The sequence below is a fragment of the Colletes latitarsis genome, chromosome 9 (genome assembly GCF_051014445.1).
Source record: "Colletes latitarsis isolate SP2378_abdomen chromosome 9, iyColLati1, whole genome shotgun sequence".
Classification (NCBI taxonomy): domain Eukaryota; kingdom Metazoa; phylum Arthropoda; class Insecta; order Hymenoptera; family Colletidae; genus Colletes; species Colletes latitarsis.
The window spans coordinates 15,984,619-16,008,696 of record NC_135142.1 but is presented as its reverse complement, the minus strand read 5'-3'; the positions used below and the strand labels follow the sequence as shown (position 1 = coordinate 16,008,696).

Sequence of the window (24,078 nt, the reverse complement as noted above, 5' to 3'; positions counted from 1 at the left end):
CGGTGCAATAACGACGCATAATACTCTCCAGTTATTGTTTTTCGTTTTTCCAAGTAATCGGTGTAGATGATTTCGCGTGCATCCCAAAAAGCTGTGGCCATCACCTTGCTAGCCGATTTCACCGTCTTCGCCTTCTTCGGAGCCCGTTCGCCTTCAAAAACTCACTGTTTTGACTGTTCCTTTGTCTCTGGAGTGTAGTGGTGTATCCAGGTTTCGTCCACAGTTATTTATCGACGCAGAAACTCGTCAGGATTGCGACGAAAAACCGCCAAAACAGCCTCAGAGTCGATCACACGATTGTGTTTATTCCCCACTGAGAGTAAACGCGGCACCCATCTTGCCGAAATTTTTTTTACACCCCATTTTTCGTGCAAAATTGAAAACACTGTACCTTGCGATATGCCTGTTGCTTCAACTATTTTACATACTTTGATTCGTCGATCACTCAAAACCATATCGTGGATTTTGTCAATCATTTTAGGAGTAGTCACTTCCACTGGACGTCTCGAACGACGTTCATCATTTGTGCATGTACGGCCACGTTTAAACTCATTTACCCAATTGTAAACAGTTGCAAACACAGGAGCAGATGTGCCATGATCTTCATCCAACTCAGTTTTGATCTCTTTCAGTGTTAAGCCTTTTAAATACAAGTGCTCGAAACTCACATTTTTCCATTTTTCTAAATAAGCAAAAGTTTCTTGTTTCAATGGACAATAAAAATGAAACCATGCGGTGGATATAACTGAGAATTTGACAGTTGTCTAGTGAGTCATGATGCTTACTAAAGACGAAAGTTTTTGATGCTACGAGCACTAGCTCTTGGATTTTCTAAGGACTTATTGAACGACCCCCGTATTTTCTATTAAATCAAAAATACACTTTCCCTGGTACTGTTAGCATTATACGATTAAAATAACAATACTAATTATTTAAATTGGTGGCAACACGATTGTATGTTTATATTACCGTACCTAAAGGTCGTAGATAATGAAGATTAAAATAACAAAATTGAGATGATCGAGAATTGAAAGCCATTGATATTATGTATTAGTTAAATGCCAGTTTTTGAAAAATTGTGGTTTATCATTGTAATTCAGGTACGCAACAGGTTTGCTTCACATTGATGTGTGTAATGTGAAATGATGAAAGAGAAGCGATAATTGTGATTCACGTCGGGAATACATAAAAATTTTACAATTTATTTGTTACGATCATTTAATTTGATGGAGATGTTCTCAGAGTGCTATTTACATTCGTTATCTTCAATCTATCTATTCTACGGGGTGTCCCAGATTTTAATCTCCTTTAATCAGTATATTCTATGGATCTAAATGACAAAAAATGTTATGAAGGAAACAATATAGGACCTGCAATTACTGCGAAATAATCTAGGCATAGATCGGTAATATTTACATTTAGTTCGTTCATACGAGTTTTGTTTACTATTTGAGGCCTTCAAAGGTAGCAACACACCTGAATTATTAGCTTGAATTATTAGCATTTCGTTAATAATTCAAAAACGAAGCCACATTCGACATTTTTGCAAAGAAAATTGTTGTTCAGAATCATCTCAGCTACCCCACATTTCCGGTTCTTACACCATTTACGGGACACCCTGTATATTTGAAGCATTACCGGAAATGATTAAAATTCCATTTCAAAATGTCCATTGTTCTTAGCAATATAAGATTAACAACGGTCGAAAATTGTATTTATTACTCTACAAATTTCATTTTTGTATGAATTTCATTCGATTAGTTATTACCTCTGTCGCTGCTTAAAAGTGTGTACTCGATAAATCTCAGTGATCAAATCACACTCCTAAATAATTTTCTCTTTTAATTAGAAAAGATTTTCTCTAGTTATAGCGTAAACACGTTAGAAAACACATTACTAGAGTTTATCGTGGCATTATCGATATTTGTAAAAAGATTCGAATTAGACAAGAGCAGTTAAGAATTATTTAAGTTCGCGCATACAAAAATATTTTCAAAATACAAGCCTCGTTTAGAAAAAGTCTATTTGTTATTTTACTTAGAATGTAATCCTTTATGGTTCATTATGTATTTTAAAATTTTCATTTGACAATTAGATAAAATAAACACACGAAGGAAATGAGAATAAATTATCATCGTGTATTAGTTATTCAATCGCGTGATCATTGATGCGTAATAAAATGTATATAGGTCTTCTTGGCAAACAGTCATAAGCGTATTTAACGTGTGAATTTCACTAACCAATTGACCAACGCCATTTGTACAGAATTAAAATTGTAAGAAAATGCTAAAAATGTACATTTATACATATAATTTAATACCATTGAATGAAACATTAAAAGTAGTTGATCTCGTGTTAATAGAATGTATACGTAGCTTCATCGAAATGAATGTATGCAAATCAGTATTACAATTGAAAATAATAATTTTTCGTTTTACCGTAATATTTATAATATACCTGCTGACGCTTTTCTTCTTTACGTTTTTATTGTTTTATAGATTTATAATTTTTAATAGAAACAACGGTAAATGCTAAAATTGCGTGAAACACTGGATATTAAGGAAATGTTTAATTCTTTATTTTCGAAATTGAAGTTTGCGTTTTATAACCGACGACTCTTCTCCGAAACTTTCTCACTATTCTATCAGAGAAAGCTTCATGATATAAAGGGGACAGTCTCGGGTATTGGCACGTTATTACTAAACCGGTTCTACTTTTGATTTTTCGTGTAATGTGTTTTACTCGTTTGCATTAGATTCAAGAACATATTGCTCGCAAGTACACTGCATTTTACTTAGGAAATGAAACAGGGATTTGTTTCATTTCAAATTGCATTGTGTGATGTTAATTACAAGTCAGCAACATAGTCGAATCAATTTTATTAAAAAATAATTTATTTTTCTTTTTATATTTTACATAATTCATTTTTCAAATAACAAAAGTTTCAATTATAGAATTATAGTAATCACTTAGAAAGTACAACTTTTTCTCTTCGATGTTTCTATTATACAAGGTGTTCAGCCACACCTGGGAAAAATTGTAATGGGAGATTTTAGAGGCCAAAATAGGACGAAAATCAAGAATACCAATTTGTTGATGGAGGCTTTGTTAAAAAGTTACTAACGTTTAAAGTTCCGCCAATACTGAATTTTTTCTCGAAACTACGCAGGATTTTGGGGGTATGTGTATTCACCAAAAATGGTTGTATTTGACCCCAGAACCTAGAAATAATTTTTTCAGAACGATTTGAAATTTTTTTTTGTCGTCGAAAAATTTAAGCACCTACCCTGTAGATTTTTCTTAAAAATTCGTTTTTCATTTCTAATCAATTTCTTTGACGCGCCACGGAAAAGTTGTTTAGTACTTTTTTGTAGGTACCTATGAGCTCTACTTCCTTCCAAAATTTCATTCAAATATATTTACTATTGTAGGAGTATTGGCTGTTTGAAAATTGTACCATTTTGATGTGGTTTTTCTCATTTTACGGGGTCAAAGAACAACTTTTTCATTATTATTAGAATTTCTACATATTCTACACCAAAATACGCGTTGTTTGCTTTTTTAAACATTAAAATCGTCCAATCCGTTCAGAAGTTATGATGTTTTAAAGATTCACATGAAATTTTGGGGAACCATTTCAAACCTCAGATTATATTTTCGGTAAAGAATTTTTTTTCTCGAAAGTGGGTAGGAATTCGGGGGTATGTCTATTGACCAAAAATGATTATAATTGAACCCAGCAACCAAAAATAATTTTTTTAGAACGATTTGAAATTTTTTAATTTTGTCGAAAAATTTCACATCTTCTCGAATTTTTTTCTAGAAAATGGGTAAGATTTCGGGGGTATGTCTATTGATAAAAAATGATTGTAATTGACCCCCGCAATCGCAAATAATTTTTTCAGAATGATTTGAAATTTTTTAATAACTTTTTAACGAAGCCTCAGTCGAGAAATTGATATTCTTGATTTTCGTTTTATATGATGAAAAAGATATAGTATTGAATTTATATATGAGACACTTAAAAATATCTAATGTAAATCTTTAATTGCGCAATAAAATAAAATAAACAAATTCAAATTAAAACAAATGTTTTTTTTTTTTTTTTCATTTTTTTGTTTCCCTTTATCAGAAAATAGAAAGTATGAGGTACTAACGCAAATTACTTGACAATATAAAATATCAGCATCATATTATGTAAGAACTCAACATTGACACTCTAAGATAACTATACAAAAATGAAATGATTATTAAATTATCGCTAAATAAAATTATTAATAGATGATCCATTTTACCGTAATTAGTAATCGAAAATTCTAATATTGTTATAAAGAATAAAAAAACAGAAATATACATAAAAGAAAAACACAGCAGATTGTGAATGCATTTAAATTTGTCAATTTCTACATTTTTCGAACAGATGGCGCATCCGATCAGAATATCCGTTGGCAAGCACTCGTAAAATCTCACATTGTTATATATTTTTCAGTAAGTTCGACTCGAGAAGTGGGAGAACATTGTCAAGATATTTTTCGTGAAATACTTGTAAGATTAACACAGTGCTTCGTGATAATTAATACTAATTAATGTTAACCAGAGAATGAAGCTCTTTGTACGTGACATTTAAAGTGTGTAATTCATAGTGTGCTTCCAAACTTCCTCTCTTAGGAAAATTGCACACCCGTATAAAATAGTACTACTTAAGTAATTAACAAATCTGTGGATGAAGAAAGAACAATACTAATTTCAATCAGTAGTGATAAAAATTAATTACAACAGCGTTGTTTAAATATTAACGTTTTAATTGGCTAAATATTTGATGAAGAACACGAGTCGATATGTCGATTGATATGAAACGCACCTAATGCACCTCATCTCTTTCGGTGAGTAGTGCATGTGCAATAAACAATGCGTAGTTTGATGGATGTTACAGATCATCGTAACAAGTCGGATTTTTTTTTTCTGTAGAATACCAAAAATATCGTATCGATGTCTGAATGCAAGATATTAATTATGTATTTTGATTATAAATACAAATTACATGCTGACGTGCAAGACTTGTACATCTCTATTCGTGCATGTGTTTATGTATAGATAGTTACATACGTTCTCACGCATATATTTTTTTTTTTACTTAACTTAACGATTTTCTATACACCTTTTCATCTTAAAAATACTGCGAATTATCTTCGTATTTTGTATTTATAATTTTTCTATGTTTCATGTATCGTTACAATTTGCAGAACTGTAAGTGATAACTTGTACAAGATGAAAAGTAACAAATATAAACAATAATCTTACGTATTTAAGAATGTTGTAATTATTTATTTGTGCAAAACACTTGTGATGTAATCATACTTTGTAGCAATCAAGAAAATAAATGCAAAGTGTTGTTGAGTGTATACCGTTTAACATAGTTTCTCTTTAATTTATCAAACAAATAAAGAAGTTTCTTCTTTTTTGTATTGTCTGAAATGTTTTTGTAAAGATTTTAATACACTCGTATATCTAATATATATAATAGGAAATAACACAATTATGCATAGTTTATTATAATAAACGTCAGTATTATAAAATGATATTTCAAATTAAATTTATTACATTATTCTAAGTAATTAAATAGAAAACTACATAATTTCTTTCTTTTAAATATTTAAAATCATATCATGTCATGAGTAACTATTTAAATGTTAATAAAACTACATAATTTCTTTTTCTTTTTTAATCTTGTTTTAGGTCATAACTGGAGTATGCACCAGCCTTTATGGAATATCGTTGCAGTCTTTTTGTTCATAAATGCTAAAAGATGCCACCAAAACAGAGGAAAATAGCTATTATGGGTTACAGATCCGTAGGTAATGAAATATTATTATTCTATTTTTAATTGTGATTAAATATTTTAAGTTATCGTAATATAACATCAATTTATTTGACAAGTAAATATATAATTTAATTATATTTATCATAAATGGTTCATTGTACGACTTTTTGTTAGTAAATGTTTGTTTTATAATATATGAAATAAAAAAAAGGAACTTAAGAATAATATATTATTTTAATAACAATTCTAATCGTAATGCAGGCAATAAACATAATTTAAATTATAATAATTTGAATTAATTTTATATTTTTATAAAAATAGTATTACTATAATTCAAAATTGGTGCATTGTATTTAATATAATAATTTCTATTTTTTAAAAACTTATTGTATTCATATAATTTATAATACTAATGTGAATTTGCATTTAATAATCATTGACGTTACTTTTATTAATTTTAATAGGCAAGTCATCACTGAGCATACAGTTCGTCGAGGGACAGTTTGTGGATTCATATGACCCTACTATAGAAAATAGTAAGAAGTACCTGTATCGTCTTACACGCTACTTCAAAGATTTCTAATGACACTGTTAGTAGTATTTTCTGCACATTCTCTTCATAATCCATGCTGTAAACAAGCAGTAGTTTCATGAAAAATTATTATTTAATGGACAGGTATTTTATAAGATGTACTATATCCAATGAGTACTAAATTCTTAAACCAAAAATATAGATTCTTAGTGCTTCAACATCATTATTAATTATCATCTTTTTAAGTTCAAGGTTATATTTGGATGTGTACATAACACATCTGGAAAATTTTAATGGAACAATATGTTTCTATTTGTGGCTTGCTCATCCAATTATAATCGTTAATGACATAAACAGTTGATAATCTATGATTGTATAAAGATATTAAAATAATTTTATTTTTGGTCCAAAAGGAATCTTATTTGTAATGAATATAAAACATTTGTATAATTTAAGTAACAAGAATCAATTATTGAAATTCTAAACGTGAGTAAGAAACACATTAAGTTTGGAATATACAGAAACTTTGATAAAATAATAGTATTTCTTGATCTCCAATAAAATAATAAAAAAAAATTGTACTCCTTTTTTTACATTAGAGCAATATCACAATAATTTATAAATTTTATTATATTCTACACTTTTCATTATTTTAATCACATATTACTAATACAGCATATAGAACAAGTTTATTTTAAGTTATATTTTATTACTTTAATTGTTATTTCTTGTGTCGATTATTAACAAAATGTATTTATACGAATACATTCATATGACATTTTAACGTTTCATAAACAATGTTTACATATACATGTTTAATTTGTTATGTAATTTTGTATTAAATAACTTTTATATTTTAAAGTGGTGATATTGCCTATTGTAAAATTTAATTATAATATCATTACGTTAAATGTAAGTAAACCACATTTTGATTCGTTAGCATTGATCGTTCTTTGACAAAATGACCAACATCATAAAGTCTTTTATTATGTTATTAAGTTTTTTGAAAGACATTAAAATTACTGCAGGATCAAAAATTCAAACTGTTTGATATTCGTTACAATAAGTGTGTCCATATTAATAATATATGATAGAATTAATTTTCTTCGTTATTCAAAATTGTCTTTATGGAAAAAATTGATAGTGCTATTCCAAAACTATCACAATTTGTGATTTTATAATAAATAATCGTAGTTGTGATGAAATAATTACAAATTCATTTTACTCTGACAAATATTATTAGCTGTGTGGTGGATACAATTACTATGTTTTAATCATGAAATAAATGATGTCTTTGAAGTTGAACATTTTAGTAGTGTATTTCCATAAAACTGAAATTAGAATTATTTCAGGTGATATTTTCAAATGTGCTATTCTATATATTAAATTCCCATAAATTCCAAAAGTTATCAATTTATAGTTCAATATAATATGTTAATTTTAAAAACTGTTTTAATCATCTGAATTAATTCAAATTATCTGAAGTTTCTATGTATGCTAAAAGTTACCATTACAAATTACACAAACTGTTTTCATTATAGCATGTATGCATTATTAGTGATATGCATGTATTTTAACTTCTAGTATTTATGTTCTATATAAAGCTAAAGTGTTATTGTTCTTTCATGATGTTTATTGTAATTGAATGCAATTAATGTGGTAGTATCTTACATTTTACTGTTATGCTTATACACTTAATCTTTTTAAAATAAAGCTTCTCAAAGAAAGAATATTAATGCTCTTTCTAGAATTTTGTACTTGCATATAAATTAATAGGGGTGTGAAGGTAGCCTGAAACTCAAATTCGAACTATCAGGAAAACTATGGATTTTAATAGAGCCCAATATATCTCGAGTAACCGAACTGTTATGGGACCATTTGAAACAATTCGGCTTGAGATGTATCGAGCTCTGCCCCAAATTTCGGACTACCCGCACATTCCTCCAAAATTAAGTTATATAATTTTCAAAACAACATTATTTCTAACTCATTAAATTTGAAAGTTTGTGTAATATTTAGAAGATAAGGGTTATACTAATTTTAATCTTACCTATTTTCTAATACAATCGATTTTTGTTTTTCAGCATTTACAAAAAGTACACGAGTAAATAGTCAAGATTATGAAGTTAAATTGGTAGATACAGCAGGTCAAGATGAATATAGTATATTTCCTACACAGTATTCAATGGACATTCATGGTTATGTCCTTGTGTATAGTATAACCAGCGCAAAGAGTTTTGAAGTTGTACAAATTATTTATGATAAACTATTGGATATTACAGGAAAAGTCCAGTATGATATCTATGTTAAATTTCTTTCATTAAACTATAATGTAATATATTTAATATAGCATATGTTGATGTATTTTAGTGTTCCAATTGTATTAGTAGGAAATAAAACGGATTTATATGTCGATCGAATGATAACAACAGAACAGGGCAAGCGATTAGCAGATTCCTGGCACGCGGCTTTCTTAGAAACCAGTGCAAAACAAAATGAGGTAAATATACTCTATTACTTTGAATAATTCTTCACGCTTTCAATAACAATTGTCCGTTTATTTCAGTCTGTCGCAGATATTTTTCATACGTTATTGATAGAAATTGAAAAAGCTGATGGAAATGTACAAGAAAAATCGAATTGCATTATTTCCTAAGCTATATTAGCTGGAAATATAATTATGATACAATGCAAATGTATAAAACCAAATGGCGAAATTGGCATTATATCAATACACGTCCGAAAACAAATTAAATGTAATGATATGAAAAGTATAAAATGACGGATGTAAAACAATTATATCTCTTTTTGCTATATAAGTCGAAAATATTATAAATATTGTCTATTTCTGAATATACATGGTAATGACTATTTTTATCATTTGCTTTTGTAACCATTATGTAACAAAAAAATGAGAAAAGAGAATTGATTTTGATTATGTTTATTTTTATTATATGCATGTGTAAAATCAATATCGTAGGAAATATTTTTCAATAATATGAATAAAACTACGATTAATTTTGATTTGTTTTATGTAACTTCAATCTTTGATATTTATGTTTTTCAAAAATACTGGAATAAAGTATAATTACATAATTCATAGTGAAATCATTTCAATTTCAAATAATTTCATTATTAAAAACACAAACAAATCTAGTTCATAAATGTACGAAATTTAGCTTAACACGTTCGTTGCGAAATGGAAAATGTGTGTTGTCTGTAGAAACTGGTAATATTGTTTAAATTTAAATTTGATATAGTTGAGTTATTTTGATGTAATAAATATATTTGCCAAAAGAAATGATTTTGGCCTATTTCTTTGAGTAAATAAATTTACCTCTTTCAACGGGCGAGAAAAAAAAAGTATGCAATCCCTTGATGTTAACATAGACAATCCAAGAGGGCATTTATAATCTTGTATAATAAAGAATAAATAAAAAAAATTTATATACTTAATACATTACTCATTTATAAAACTAATAACTAACCTATATTATAAACTTTTTTTCTTAGCACTCAAAGCTACAATTTAATAACATTAACAAAATTTAAGAATACTATAAACAATTTTTAAAAACTTAAAAACTACAAATGTAAAATATGTAAATTTTTTTTCTTTAATTCTGAAACCACAATTACAATAACTAAATTTACTAAAAAAAAATATTAAAAATAAAAATAAATAATATTCAATGCCTTGGTGACAGAGTTGAAAACGGTACAAAACAAAGGCTCGGTTCTGCATCACAATTGGCAGTATATCATTTCTAATAATTTTGTGGTTTCGTAGCAAATACATTTTTTTATTTAAGCTCACCCTGAAAAAATATTTAGGAAAGTGATTTTGGGAATAAATATTTACGGAGATATGCATAATTAATAAACAGACAGCTCTTCGATGAAGCGGTCAGTGTGTCTATAGTTTTATGCAGCGTATCGATATCCTCGAATGGAAGTTACACGAATAAATACATTTAAAGAACGATAAAAGTCGAATGTTTAACGTAAAATTATTATTAATTAAATATTCTATTTGATACTCCGCAGAGAATAAAATCCTAATTGTATAGAATATTTTTATAAGAAATAATTTTACGTTCGACGTTCAACTTTTATTGTACTTGAAATTTATTTATCCGTCTTGAAAAGTGATAATATTTTTACGAATAAAACAGAATTATATACAGAATATTCGGCCACTTCTGAGAAAAATTTTAATGGGAGATTCTACAGGCCAACATAAGACGAAAATCAAGAATACCCATTTGTTGATAGAGACTTCGTTAAAATTTTATTAACGTTGAATGAGAACCACTATCATGCGCACGCAGCTGTTTGCAGATTGCCGTTCTACAGGCGGAACTATAAACGTTAATAAAATTTTAACGAAGTCTCTATCAACAAATGGGTATTCTTGATTTTCGTCTTATGTTGGCCTGTAGAATCTCCCATTAAAATTTTTCTCAGAAGTGGCCGAATATTCTGTATAAAAAATATGACCAATGATTAAAGTTGCCATAGTGTACGAATGTTTGTACTCTATCAAGCAATTATAATGAAAATAGCTATTTTATAACTCGCTTTCTCTTCATGTTTCATAAATTATCCTAAATTGTTTATTCACGTGAAAATATTTTTAATCCAGAAGCATATGTTCCCACTTTGACAAAAAAGGTACCAAATTCAAAATTGAATATATTAAAACTCGAGTTACTCGGAAAAAATAGCTTGACATACTCAAAGTTTTACTGAAATACCTAATTAACTATTCTCTTTTGAAAAAAGTCAAATTTCGAGTATTTAGACAGTTTTATAGTTGCTATATTTGTTTATTTTATCTGCTTATTTGTTAAAACCTTCCTATACAAATGATCTTTCTATCGACGTATTCATCAGACATGCGCCGTGCTGGTTGAAGAATCTTCAATGAAGTTTACAGTGTTGGCAGATTAACCTGAACGCACGTTCTAGACATTTTATCGTCTGCTTCGGTTGCTGAGAAATTGCGTTTTATTGAAATTAAGAAGATTCATATTTAAAAATGTTCCGTCAACTTTTAAGGCCAGTACTTCAAACTACGCGAAGTGGTAAGCCAATAAATATTACAGTATTTTCCTATTATAATTCTAAAAATATTTTTCGTTAAGGTGTTCTTATGTAATATCGGTTTCCGTTACTTTTGTCATGGTTCGAAAATGTCGAAAATGTTTGAAAACGATTACAAATCGCGATTTATACGTATATATTTTTAAATTAGTAGAATACTTATACTATTTTTTATTAAAATAAATTTGAAACCCATTTCGAGTTACTTTCAACTTGTAATCATAATGTGATCTACCTTTTGTAACATTTTTATTTGTAGCAAAAACTGAAATGTTTAACTAAAAACGAGTTTTTTAACTAAACTTTTTTGATGAGATATTTTTGATTTTAGTGTTAGTAAATTCGCATAAAACAATATGTCTTTTTATATTAATTTAAATCAAAAGCTTCGTTCACTTTTTAATTCTTGAAATCCAGATGCTTGAACAGCAATGCAGAATCATAAAAAACATTTAAATATACATGTATGCACATTTTGAAGGACGATTTTGTAATAAATTCTGTTGCAATTATTTTATTAATATTCTCTATTATTTTTTAACTGCTTAGTGAATAGCGATAAAAAAAATATATAGTGTACATATTCACGTGTTTGTGCTTAATGTGCTTCTGCACACTTGATATACAATATTTATTTCTTTTGTGTGACATTTTCAAATTATCTTGTGGCATATGTTACTGTTCATTGTTGTGTTCATTTATATTTTCCAAAATTTCACTAAATAAACTCATTATGGAATATACTTTTACTAAACTTCTGACTTTCTTCGCTGTAGTTCTACTGGATACTGATTTATCCAGTTTCTGCCAATATTGTTTTGTTTTCTTAAGCAATAAGACATTAGTCGACTGTTGGCGAACAATCTACAAACTGGGTCAATGATATCCAGCATTTGCAATGAGAGGGTTAATTGACACAAATTAATAATTTATAACATATGATTAAAGGTACACGTTCTTCATCTCACATTCCCCATGATGTCAGGCCACCACATATGGATGAAGTACCTGTTCCATCTGGTCCATGGCAAGAACATTACAATAAAACTCAAACCAGATATAACTTACAGCTAATATCAGGCGTTGCTCTACTTGCTGTTACTATTGTAATTGTATGTGCCAATACAGCATAAATTTCTCTTTTAAATTTTATTATATCATTAATTTTTAACATTTTAATTTTCAGGGCAGAATCAATGGAACCCTTTGGCTTAATTTTTCTCCTCCAACTCCAAAACAATAAATTATATCATTAATTAGGTACTCAAAATGTAGCATATAATAAGTATTATAAGTTGTAATATTCCACTTTAACGAATAATACAACACTTGTTCGTAATGACTGTTTTTTATGTTATTTTTAATATATTTACACACTCTCACAAAGTAAAAGTAGAAAAATTAATATTTATTTAAAAGGTACATTTTCTTTTTGATACCTGTGCACTTCGTTTATATTACAAAATCTATCTGAATTTTTAATAACATCGTCAAATACCATCGAGTTAAGTTTTATTAAATAAATAATTCTATTATCAACCTATTTTATAAGTTAATATAAAATTAAATGATTTTTGTGAAAATTAAATATTTACATTCTATTTTTTTTTAGAAAATTATATTACTTTATTGTTCTATTATTTCATCTAAATACTAAAATTTATTACGGTGTTTTATTTATTTTACAATTGGGTAGTAAACTCCTTAATGAGACCTGGCTATTTCTGAGAAAAATTCTAAAATGTCTTGTATAGTAAACTCAAGCGTTACCATACTATCTGGATAACATCTTTGGATCAATTCCTCTATATATATATACTGCGCAATGAATTCACCTTGCATTTCACGCCAAACAACCTGCAATGAACAAATTCGTAGTATATAGTAATACAATATTAAATTAATTGTAGCAAATTTTCTTTCTACTTACTTGTAATAAATTTTCTTCTTCGCATAAATGTTTCTCAACTTTTCTATACAAATTTTCTAAACCCTTTTTAACTTCTCGGGCTGGATATTCTTTTACAACGCGTCTAAGTTCTTGTTTACTAAAAGCCATTTGATAACTGACTTCAGACTCTTTAACTCCAGCGCCGACTTTGGCTTGTACGCCTTCAAAGAATAGCTGTAATAAGAGTTAACTATTACAAACGAAGTCGGAAAAAAATTGTAAAAATAATTTAAGGAATTTAAGCAACGAACATTAAGTTTTTCTAGAGGTCTTCCAAAGTATTGTGTAACGTATGCACGTAGAGCATCTTGATATTTTTGTTTAGCTTCCTTACGTTCATGATCAAGCACAGATATTTTTAATTGTGATAAAAGATCGTACAAATGATGAAAGTTTTCTATAACACAACATAATTGTTACATAATTAACATAATGAAATAAAAAATGTTAACAAATATCTTACCCATTTTCACAACTTCTTGTGGGGTTTTATGGTGTTCTCTACTGTGGATGACGATAGCTTCAAACATTGTACTCACTACTTTAGTATACCACTTCTCAAGATCAACTTTTCTATCCGAGTTTCTGAAAATTTTTTCTGCTATTCTTGCAAATGGTTCAAAATTTTCAACATATGGCAATATACCACATTTATTTCTACGATTCACTTTTGTATCACATAAAATCGACTGCAACTGTGTTTGCATGAATTTATCAAATGCTCTCTTAACTTGAATTAAAGCAGAAGCAAATGTCATGGACAAAAAGGAACCAGTGTCTTGGGCTGACATAACATGTTGTGATAAACGCACTAAGACATACATACACCAACTGTAAATTTGATACAAAATAATTGTTATATAATAACAGATATTATAATATATTATAATTGTTTATATCTGCAATAAATTAAAGAAAAGCTAATTTTAAATATAAAAATGTTGCCAAATAAACTTACAAACTATCAATTTTGTCCAGAAAAGCAATAAAATTATTCAATTCAGTTTCCAATGATGGAAATATAGCTGCCATCGTCGCACGCACCTCTTCATTTACTTGTCTTTCTAATTTTTTACTTGCTGTAGAGGTTACTGATCCAGGACTTGCAGCTCCGTTACTGACATTATCTGTTTCTTCTATTTCACTACTCTAACACATTCAGAAAAATATTTAGTTCTTAAATGATGCAATAAATCTGTACCAGTATCATTTACGTACTTTCGACGGAGAAAGGACAGAATCTAATTGTAGAAATGAAATACAAAAGGCTTGCTCTGCAAGACAAACTGGTTGCATTTGTGAAAGCATACAGTCGAGAACTGAATCCAAAAGATTTCCATCCCCTACAGGTGCCCATATATCGCCACTCAATAGACAAATAGGTGCTGGATTTAGTAATTCTTCTGCTTTCTGTCCGCTAGATCTTGATGTATTAGCTTAAAAAATGTTGCTTAATTAGAAAATAAAATTCATCGTTATAAATACGAAATGTTTTATTATACCTTGGAGTCGTTTGCAAATAAGTTTATTTTTTGCTTCCTCAAAAAATCGTTTTAAATCTCTTTTATATAATTTGCTCATTGTATCTGTATAAACTTTGGTTAATTGTATAAAAGCCTTATTATCTAGTGCTCTCAGTAATTGCATTAATTCGGTGTATGGTTCAAGTTCATGATGAACTGCTTGATGCGTTGGGAGAATTAAATCTGCCATAGACATTGACATATCTCCAACATCATTACCCTGTAAAATCGACAATTTATTATACATCTATTTGTTTCTAATAATAATATACTTCTTTTCTTTACTAACATGTATTACTCATGTTAACATACGTACCAAGTGTATAAAAAGGTTATTTAAATGCCTAGCCACAATTACAGAAAATTTTGCTCGGAGCTTATCCAGTCGTCTTTTTTGTTCAGTCACTGCGCTCAACTTATCAAGTCCTGGTGGCAAAGGAGCTGTTGTTGCTTTTAAAAGAGCAATACCTGCTTGGCTAAGTCCTTCCTTCTCTCCTGGAAGCTCAGCTTCGCTCAAAATACGTTGATGAACTAGCGAAACATCTAACTGTGACTTTTAAAACAAAAATTAAAACTTTTAAAAGTTTATTAAATAATAAAATGTAGTCTTATTATATATACTATTAGGAACGTGCGAGTAACCTGAAATTTGAGCTTGAACCACTAAGAAACCGGAAAATTGAGGCAGAACCTGATACATCTCAGGCCAAATTACGCCGAATGATCTCGAAACAATTTAGCTGCTCGAGATGCATTGGGCTCCACCTGAATTCGTCTCTTCCTTGATTGTCCAAACTTAAATTTTAAGCTATCTGCACACCTTTATATATTATACTATAACTATTATACATATTAATCATTTTGTACATTTTCAATTATGAAGCATAATTTTTAATTACGGTATAATTTAATCTAAATATCTTTAAAATTAAATGTTCATATAAATTTAATAGAAGGAGGCAGAGTTATAACTTCCGTGTAATAAATTACTTACAATTACTGTGTTTAACTGATCTAACAAAAATTTTGCATTATTGTTGGCTGTATGGATAGCTTGATTTTTTTGACCTACGCGGGCCATAACTTCTCTAATTCTCCCAAGCGCTTCATCATATGCTGCAAGACGAGCCTCGACAATAGAAGCTTCAGTTATTGCTGCTTCTATACTATTCATCAGTTGAGTTACACGAGCTTCTGATGCCAAAACTGATTGTACATTTTCCTGTATTTGTTAATTATTAAAAATTGATTTCAAACTGAAAGTCATCAATATCAAATCACATGTTATAAACAGAAAAATTAAATTTTCAATATTATTAGATACAAGGTGTGTCTAAAAAATAATGATATTGATTCTCTAAAAATATTTATTACTAACTTGATTATAAATTAATATTATTCCCTTTAGAAAAAGTTTCCTTGAAAAACTACACCTTTTCGGATATATAATCTTTCATTTTCAAAAATAGTGCTGGAAGGCTTCAACTAAAATTACATAGAGTTAGTCTGTTACTAATCCTTTAGATGTTAAAAATAAAGTAGGAACATGCATTTCAACTGGCGTTAAGTTTATACAGTGTTACTAGTTCTCAAGAAACAAATTTAGTTTTATTACTTTTTAGACATATTTCATATGTAATTGTAAATCATAAATGATAGAATTTCTTTGAAATTGTTTATAATTAATTTAGTTAGTTAATAAGACTATACGATTCATTCCTAATCATTTTTTAAATCTATGATTTTACCCCATCAAGAATGGAGAGATCTTTAGAAAGTGTTTCCATAAATAGTTCAGCATTAGAGACAGCATATTCACAGTTTTCCATCATCTGTTTTAAATCAGCAGTCTCTTTTTCAGTAATAGGTTGATAATCAGATGAGATTGGTGATGTAAGAAGTTCTACACATATCAAAATATTAATATAAAGTAATTACTTAAAAATGTGTAATATTAAATAACTATTTTCATTTAAACTATAAATTCATTTTTGTATGATACAATAATAATATAAGTTAAAAAAATACAATTTGAATTATACATTAAATTTTGTTATTTGTCACTCCATGGAAGAATTATTTAAAGTACAATGAAATATCAAATTAATAAGCAAATAGATCCAAATGATATTCATATTTCTTGAAAGAGAGAATTAATATTTACCTGGTGTAAAAGTAATACTGTCGCTTTCCTTCAATGAACTTGGATCTATAAGCCATTCCTTAGGGATATTTTTAAATTGTGGTCTTTGGGCTAAACTACAAGAATAAGTATACAAATTGCTTATGAATGTTCTTCGTTCTTGAACTGTTGTCACTGACCACTTGTAGATTTTATCTATATGTAATTCTATATCCATGGAATCATTTTTAACTCCATCCACAATTTGAATATCACTCAACGACCATGACTGTTTCTTTTTAAATACATTTTTATCATTTTTCTTTACTTGATATAAAAGCAACGATGGAGGTGTATCTGTAGTTGTACTCAAACATAGGAAACTCATTTTCTTCTTTTTATATGCCTTACTCACATAACATACGCTTAGTAATTTCTCATCACTAGGTGTAAACACTTCTCTTTGCAGCGTATGTCGTATCGCTGCCATAATTGTAATTTAAATTTTGATTAACTTACTACATACAACTTGGTTGGTAATTTACTTATTGATTTATTAATTTAAAAATATCTATAAAAAAGAAATTTGAGTCATTATTATAAACTTTCATAAAATTATATAACGTTTATGTACTCTTTAAATATATTCTTGTTGTCAAATATACATAAGTTCATATACCTTAATTTCAGGACCATATTTTCATAAGATATTATCAATAATTATGGATCAATAACAATGTACTAATTATGTCTTTGTTAAATTCTGATAAATACAGTATTTCTCTATGACAGTTCTCTATCTCATCGATACAACACATATTACAAATATGGATATGATGTATATTTTAATATACATGGGCTCTTAAAGGTACATTTTCACGTGGCAGTAAACTGTCGTGATAGTGTAGCAGTTTTTTAACTATATTTATGCAGTTGAGTGTTAGATGGTGACTAAAGAATGGTGTCTAGAGACATTTTACCCGATCTGACGACATTGGCCAGAAAGTAATAAAATTAATAAACGATACATTCCCGGGTAATCCCGATATGTATACACATTATTCTGAACTTCATCTCTTGGTGTCCCTACAGTTATATAACATTTCATTACTTTTGAAATAGTGTAGAGTAATTTCAGCATCTGTTCGTATTATTTATAAAATGATAAGGTTTGGAACTTGAAATCTGAGTGAAAAAGAAATAGTGTGTCAAATAGCTATCAAGTCATAGGGTATACATGTTACTCTGTATCCTGTCATTCTGTGATCGAGTTTTAAGCTCTCTAAAGAGACGCCGCACGTACTACGATGAATCATCCATTTATAAAAATTAAAATGTCTATATTTTTCACTTTATCTTTATATTAATAATATCAATGAGTTCAAAAGCAGCATAAATTGTGTTTATATCTATTATTTTTTCACCATCTAGAATATTCAAAGTTATTACTAGTAAAACTTGTCCGTTATGTCGACTATATTTTTGATTTTTGTAAGATTAACAAATTTTCCTTTTATTATTATTAAAAAATAATAATACTGTGGGTATTGGAGAATCTATTGATTCTAGAGTATATTTGTATAATTACATATAGGCTAATGATAAGAGACTCAATTACTGTAACCGCTCCTGTTACTGGACAGATAATTATGTAAAAATTAAGAAAGAAACATGATAGTTAATTATACAAATTTTTGAAATAATATTTCATTTTTTTAAGATTTTAAAAATTTGTTTACTTCTGTTCTAGAAAGTGCTAAGGAAAAGCGACTCGAAAATAAAAACTCCTGTGCTTCTAGTCTAAAATAAAAATGTTGCTAAAAATTAAAACAAATCCGACAATTGGTTCTAACTTTCTAATATTAACTTTTTTATATTATTAGTTTCTGTTAAATAGGGCACATGTGACATGTGACTATCCATCCAGTCATTAAATGTCTAACATGTAACGAGTTACATGCACAACGACATAACCTATAATCGCTTTACTCTATTCGGCAGTGTTTCTAAAAAAAATTGTTTTTTTCTAAGAAATTAAAGCTTGAAATTATATTTGCGAATAGACCTTCCACAATTTGAAATTTTACAGAAAGTTGAAAATGAGTAAGAAACAGAAACAGCTATTGTATTGATTATACAATATATGTACCTAGTATTTACATGGTTGCTTAGAATGAAAGAGTCTAACGTTATTTCAAAAGTGCAAGATCTACTATCGAGAAAAGTGACATCATTCAAGGGATGGTAAGCAACATTTACGGGCAATTCGATGGTGTAAAAGCAAGAAAGAAGACGAATGTAACACTATTTTTCTCAACTCTGCTAAAACTGTTCGAAATCGCGCTAATTTTAAACAGCTTCGGGGAACCGAGAAAAAAACGAATCTAAGTCTTTCTTTTTTGATTTTTCGAAACTGCCCGAATTCGTATGCATAGACTTGTGCGTAATGTTTAATGTGGAGTCAGTAATTTCGATCAATACACGGCTGTAATCAAGCAATTCTGGTTTGATAGCGTATAATGGTACACAAATATGTATATGTATAGTTGTTTTAACGTATAGTTAGGCGCGCATGTACGGAAATTCTGTCAAACTTGACAACTGTACTAATGATTTCCCCTCTATATACATATAAAAATGTTATATTAAATATAAAAACTATATTGGGAGAAATTCAGCTATTTGCGAATCAAGAAAACCGTTAGGAGCAGCACTGTATTGCTTAGTCAAGATAGAGTTGTGTAGTAGTAGTAGTCAAAAAGTGTGCGTAGGACGGTATTCAGTTGTTTTATGCCAGTCGTAGAGAAGGATTACGAGTATATGGTATTCTTCGATTTGTATTAATAAAACAGTAGTGAATTTTATATATTGTTTAGAAAACAAAGGTAAATAATTATTAACTTTCATTTACAATTTTAACTATTTAGCAATATCATGTAACAATAAGTTGGTGTAGTGCAGGATTCAAAGATAATGTTTCATTGCAAGTGATTTTATCGATTTAAACTACTAGGTGTGTAATCTGAAAATTTACATAAAATTATCAATGTGTTAGTATGATATAATAGAATTTATTTTAATGTTTAAACAGTAATATTTTATTAATATAAACTATAAATACCTATCTCATAACATGAAGCAATGTCTTCTTGAGTAGATTTAAATAGTTCTCAATGTCATTATTCTACGTTGAAATTGCGAGTATCGTTAAAAATCAATAAAGATACAAGACACTAAAATTATGAGATTGAGATATATATTTTTAACAACTTTTGTTTGAATATATATGTAATTCACAGTGATGCAATAATAATATGATAGAAACATTTTAATTGTATTTCATTAAAAAGTACTAATTAATGAAAATGATGAAATATCTGTGATGTAACAAACACGTGCAAGGTTAATCGTCGATATATAAATAGTTATAGTTATATTTTATTATAAATATGTTGCCTGTTTATGCTATATAAAACACAAACAGAAATATTTAATCTTATTTTGGATATTCATCCAAATGACATCTGCGGCCGATCGACATGAAATTCTCGAGATACAGGGGGAGTCGGAATTGTCAAATATAAAACTTTATCTTTGGGGATTAAATAGTTTCTGAGATATTAATAAAGAAATGTTGGTAATTATATATGTGTAATCTAAATATATATGTATATACATACACATATATCTTCGTTATGTGTAGCCTTTGCGTCGTCGTTGATTAAATATACAATGTTTCAGTGGCAATATGGTTTTTGAGTCTACTAGTGAGTAAATCTATAAAGTGTTTCATGAAAAGTGGGCACTTTTTATGTGAAATTTTTATTTTCTTGGCTGAAGAATGTAGCAATATACCATTCTAATCCAATAAAACCTAACCTAGTATCACGGAAACTATTAAATTTCTGAAATTAAAATTTTATGTTTATTATTTATTCCCGCTTCTCACTAAACCTTCTAAATTTCATATCAATCGGTCACAGATATCATTCGAAAGAAAATCTTTTATTTTATACTATATGACGAATATGAAGACTACATACGTGAAAATGCCCATGGTATAAATTGATATAGTCTAACAAATTGTAAATTAAAATTTTAATGTTTTCAATAAATAGTAACAGTGCAAATTTAGAAAATCTGTTTATTAAAAATTAAAGTATTGTTATTACTATAGTGTATATTGGAATTATTATTATATTATTTTTATTATTTGTTACTTTACATTGTGTAAAGATTATCGAGCATTTAGATGTCAAAGAATCTGATTTTTTTTAGTAAGTAGCAAGAAACATGTTTGATGACTAATATTTTAAATGCTGTTACTTTACAACGTATGTTATTGGTAATTTTATATAAAATTTCAATGAGAATTCTGTGCGTGATAATATTTTTTTAATGTTTTAAATGAAATAATATGTACAATGCAATAATCTACAATTTTTAATTGATTACTTCCTCGTACAAGGAAAAAGTCAAGATTGTCTCATATAGATTTTAAATAAAATCAAAGACCATAATTGTGTTAACATAGCAAAATATAGACGATCACATTTAAAAACAATGTATTGTTAAAGTCTAAGAAAAAATGTTTGTTAATTTAATACTAATGACTGTATTGTTTCAGCAAAGGCAATTGTGGTATAGTTGCATGTGGTCTGTATATTAACTTCTCAACTAAAATTTAGATCTTACTTGAATAAATTATTTCTATTTTATTAACTGTTAGTAATGTCATCTTTTTTTAAAAGAGCAAGTGGTCATTTATGCCTAAAATGACTGTTATGGTCTTCGTAGGTATAAATCTAACATTGTATATAATTCTATTGAAATCAGTGTGAGATAGTCTTCACCCTTTTCTTATTGGTCATCATTGTATGCAGAAAAAAATTTTTCTAAAGTTTTGTTTTTATAAAATAAAACATAGTTGCACTAATAAAATGATATTACAATCTTATACTTATTCAGCAATAAAACCTTTATTGATAAATACTAAATTGACATCTTTAATTGCTTGTATTTTGCATGCGTTTGGTTTATAAGATACATATTGGCCGTATACTGTTTGTAATAATGATGTCATAGTTAATGAATATCTACCTTAATTAATATCAATTACCTACACGAATTTATACAATAAATGTGGCTAGATATATGATATTTTGAACTGTATACAGTAGTGCTCACATAAGTGACCAAGCTCGGGACCGGTCGTGGTCATTTATGTGGGCATGGTTACTTCTCAGAATTCAACGGAGATAAGGAAAGAGATTAAGTGCGAGTAAGATGCAATAGCTGGCATCCGAAACCACATATACAATGTATCGATAACGACGGCACCGCGGCGTCAAGTTACGCTCGACACGCTCGATGTCGAAGCCACTTGGCTTCCAAGAATTAGTGGGGATAATCGCGGTTACTTATGTGGGCAAAAATCCGGTCCCTTATGTGGGCACTACTGTATAAAGATAGTTTACTCGTATGCACGAATAGCGCTGCAAAGATTACATATAAAATTAATTCAATTAAATACTATTTTTCTAAAAGGTTAGTTTTCATCCAGAGAATTTTGATTATTATTGTTATTAGTCAAAATTTTACATATAATAAAAAGTCTGCGGCTGCTCCTACGTTTTATCATCAAATTGTGAAAGTATTTTTGCACTCCCGTCAGGGTAATCGATAACTGGTGGTACAATCGGACATAGGATTAGTTGTGCACGAAAAAATATTAAAAATATACAACATTTTTACATATAAGGCTTGGTTTTTGAAACAATTATTTACAACAAGATCCGTTATGTAGAGACATAGGTAATCGAGTTGTTGTGTATTCGGCAAAGATTTAAAGTTGATTTTCTCGAAAAACAAGCCTTATATGGAAAAATATTATTCCATATTTTCAAGTTATTCTTTCATGTACAATTATCCTCTGTCCAGTTATATTACTTATTGATCACTTTCTCTCTCTTTTCACTCTCTCTTAGCATGCACATATGTGATATTTTCACAATATTCAGTAAAATCATATTTAAATAATTAAAACATTTATATGCCATTCTATTTAAAAAAATAACAAAAATTCTTATTCTAATTACATAATGAAACTACATAGGTAAACAATGGACACCTCATGGCAAAATGCTAAATCAATAGACATCCCAGATGAGGCTCTTAAACAAACATTGGAAAATGAGGAATCATTACAAGATAGAATATCTGGGTTTGCAAGAAGATCGCCTTTCCTTATAGCAGGTACGTGTTTATTAGATGTACATAATAATAAGTAATTTTTGCTGTTTTTAGATCTTTCTATACCATTCATAATTTAATAATTTATAAATACAAGTATATTAAAATCTTGCTTGCAAGAAAACAATTAAATATCAAGTGGAGAATATTATGTATCTTTCTACGAATATAACATTGACATGAATTCGATATCACATTGTAATTACAGTCACATTGAATTTTCTCAAAATTATAAATATTGAAGGCACTTATGAATAATATTTCTTTTGTAGGTATGTTAGGTTTTGTCATTGTAGGCGGAATAGGTGCCTATAAATGGAAAACAAGAAAAATACCACCTTCATTGTTTATTGTACAACTCAGAGTTGCAGCCCAAGGTACAGTAATAGGATGTTTAACTCTGGGAATGATTTATCAAATGTATTTACAACATGCAAAACCAAAATCTGATGATAAATGATATTCATCAGTATTTTAGTACTTAATTATATTACTTTGTAACAAAATAAATAAAAAGTAGGAAAATTCTAATTTATAAATATTTAAATGTGTAATTTATTTTGTTATACAAGTGACCTCAGGTATCATGGTTCTTAAATTTGTAAAATTATGTAATTACGAATTCTATAATAGAGAAGTACAATAAATGATATTGTTTAATTTTATGTAATATTTTCGTATTTTCTGAAATGTATTATATATTTTATTAAAGAATCTCTTGACTTGTGTTATATTTTATTATCCCTATGTGTTTTAACTACTAAATATTAT

General features: G+C 28.3%; 4 protein-coding genes across 5 annotated transcripts; 3 read left to right on the top strand and 1 right to left on the bottom strand.

Moving 5' to 3' along the window:
• Nucleotides 1-4,473: 4,473 nt before the first annotated feature.
• Nucleotides 4,474-9,654, top strand: Rheb (Ras homolog enriched in brain). The gene is made up of 6 exons (XM_076772638.1): nucleotides 4,474-4,883; nucleotides 5,737-5,855; nucleotides 6,286-6,357; nucleotides 8,438-8,645; nucleotides 8,724-8,853; nucleotides 8,920-9,654. The coding sequence occupies exons 2-6, from the start codon at nucleotides 5,807-5,809 to the stop codon at nucleotides 9,007-9,009; spliced, it is 549 nt and encodes a 182-aa protein (XP_076628753.1). The 5' UTR covers nucleotides 4,474-4,883; nucleotides 5,737-5,806; the 3' UTR covers nucleotides 9,010-9,654.
• Nucleotides 9,655-11,266: 1,612 nt separating this feature from the next.
• On the top strand, nucleotides 11,267-12,798 carry Cox7b (Cytochrome c oxidase subunit 7B). Its single transcript, XM_076773095.1, has 3 exons — nucleotides 11,267-11,440; nucleotides 12,408-12,571; nucleotides 12,646-12,798. Exons 1-3 carry the CDS (start codon nucleotides 11,395-11,397, stop codon nucleotides 12,700-12,702), a joined length of 267 nt encoding a protein of 88 aa, XP_076629210.1. The 5' UTR covers nucleotides 11,267-11,394; the 3' UTR covers nucleotides 12,703-12,798.
• A 257-nt stretch (nucleotides 12,799-13,055) lies between these two features.
• Sec3 (exocyst complex component Sec3) lies at nucleotides 13,056-17,895 on the bottom strand. The gene is made up of 12 exons (XM_076773081.1): nucleotides 17,735-17,895; nucleotides 17,098-17,626; nucleotides 16,682-16,836; nucleotides 15,928-16,155; nucleotides 15,250-15,486; nucleotides 14,913-15,153; nucleotides 14,629-14,846; nucleotides 14,369-14,559; nucleotides 13,874-14,241; nucleotides 13,662-13,807; nucleotides 13,390-13,584; nucleotides 13,056-13,316 (listed from the first exon to the last, which is right to left on the bottom strand). Exons 2-12 carry the CDS (start codon nucleotides 17,543-17,545, stop codon nucleotides 13,164-13,166), a joined length of 2,580 nt encoding a protein of 859 aa, XP_076629196.1. The 5' UTR covers nucleotides 17,546-17,626; nucleotides 17,735-17,895; the 3' UTR covers nucleotides 13,056-13,163.
• A 1,149-nt stretch (nucleotides 17,896-19,044) lies between these two features.
• Nucleotides 19,045-23,977, top strand: LOC143345888 (HIG1 domain family member 1C-like). 2 transcript variants are annotated; one of them, XM_076773476.1, is made up of 3 exons: nucleotides 19,045-19,299; nucleotides 23,171-23,310; nucleotides 23,580-23,977. In XM_076773476.1, exons 2-3 carry the CDS (start codon nucleotides 23,178-23,180, stop codon nucleotides 23,765-23,767), a joined length of 321 nt encoding a protein of 106 aa, XP_076629591.1. In that variant the 5' UTR covers nucleotides 19,045-19,299; nucleotides 23,171-23,177; the 3' UTR covers nucleotides 23,768-23,977. The 2 variants fall into 2 exon arrangements, with proteins under 2 accessions (XP_076629591.1, XP_076629590.1); XM_076773475.1 differs by lacking the exon at nucleotides 19,045-19,299 and adding an exon at nucleotides 19,718-19,940.
• The last annotated feature ends 101 nt before the right edge of the window (nucleotides 23,978-24,078 follow it).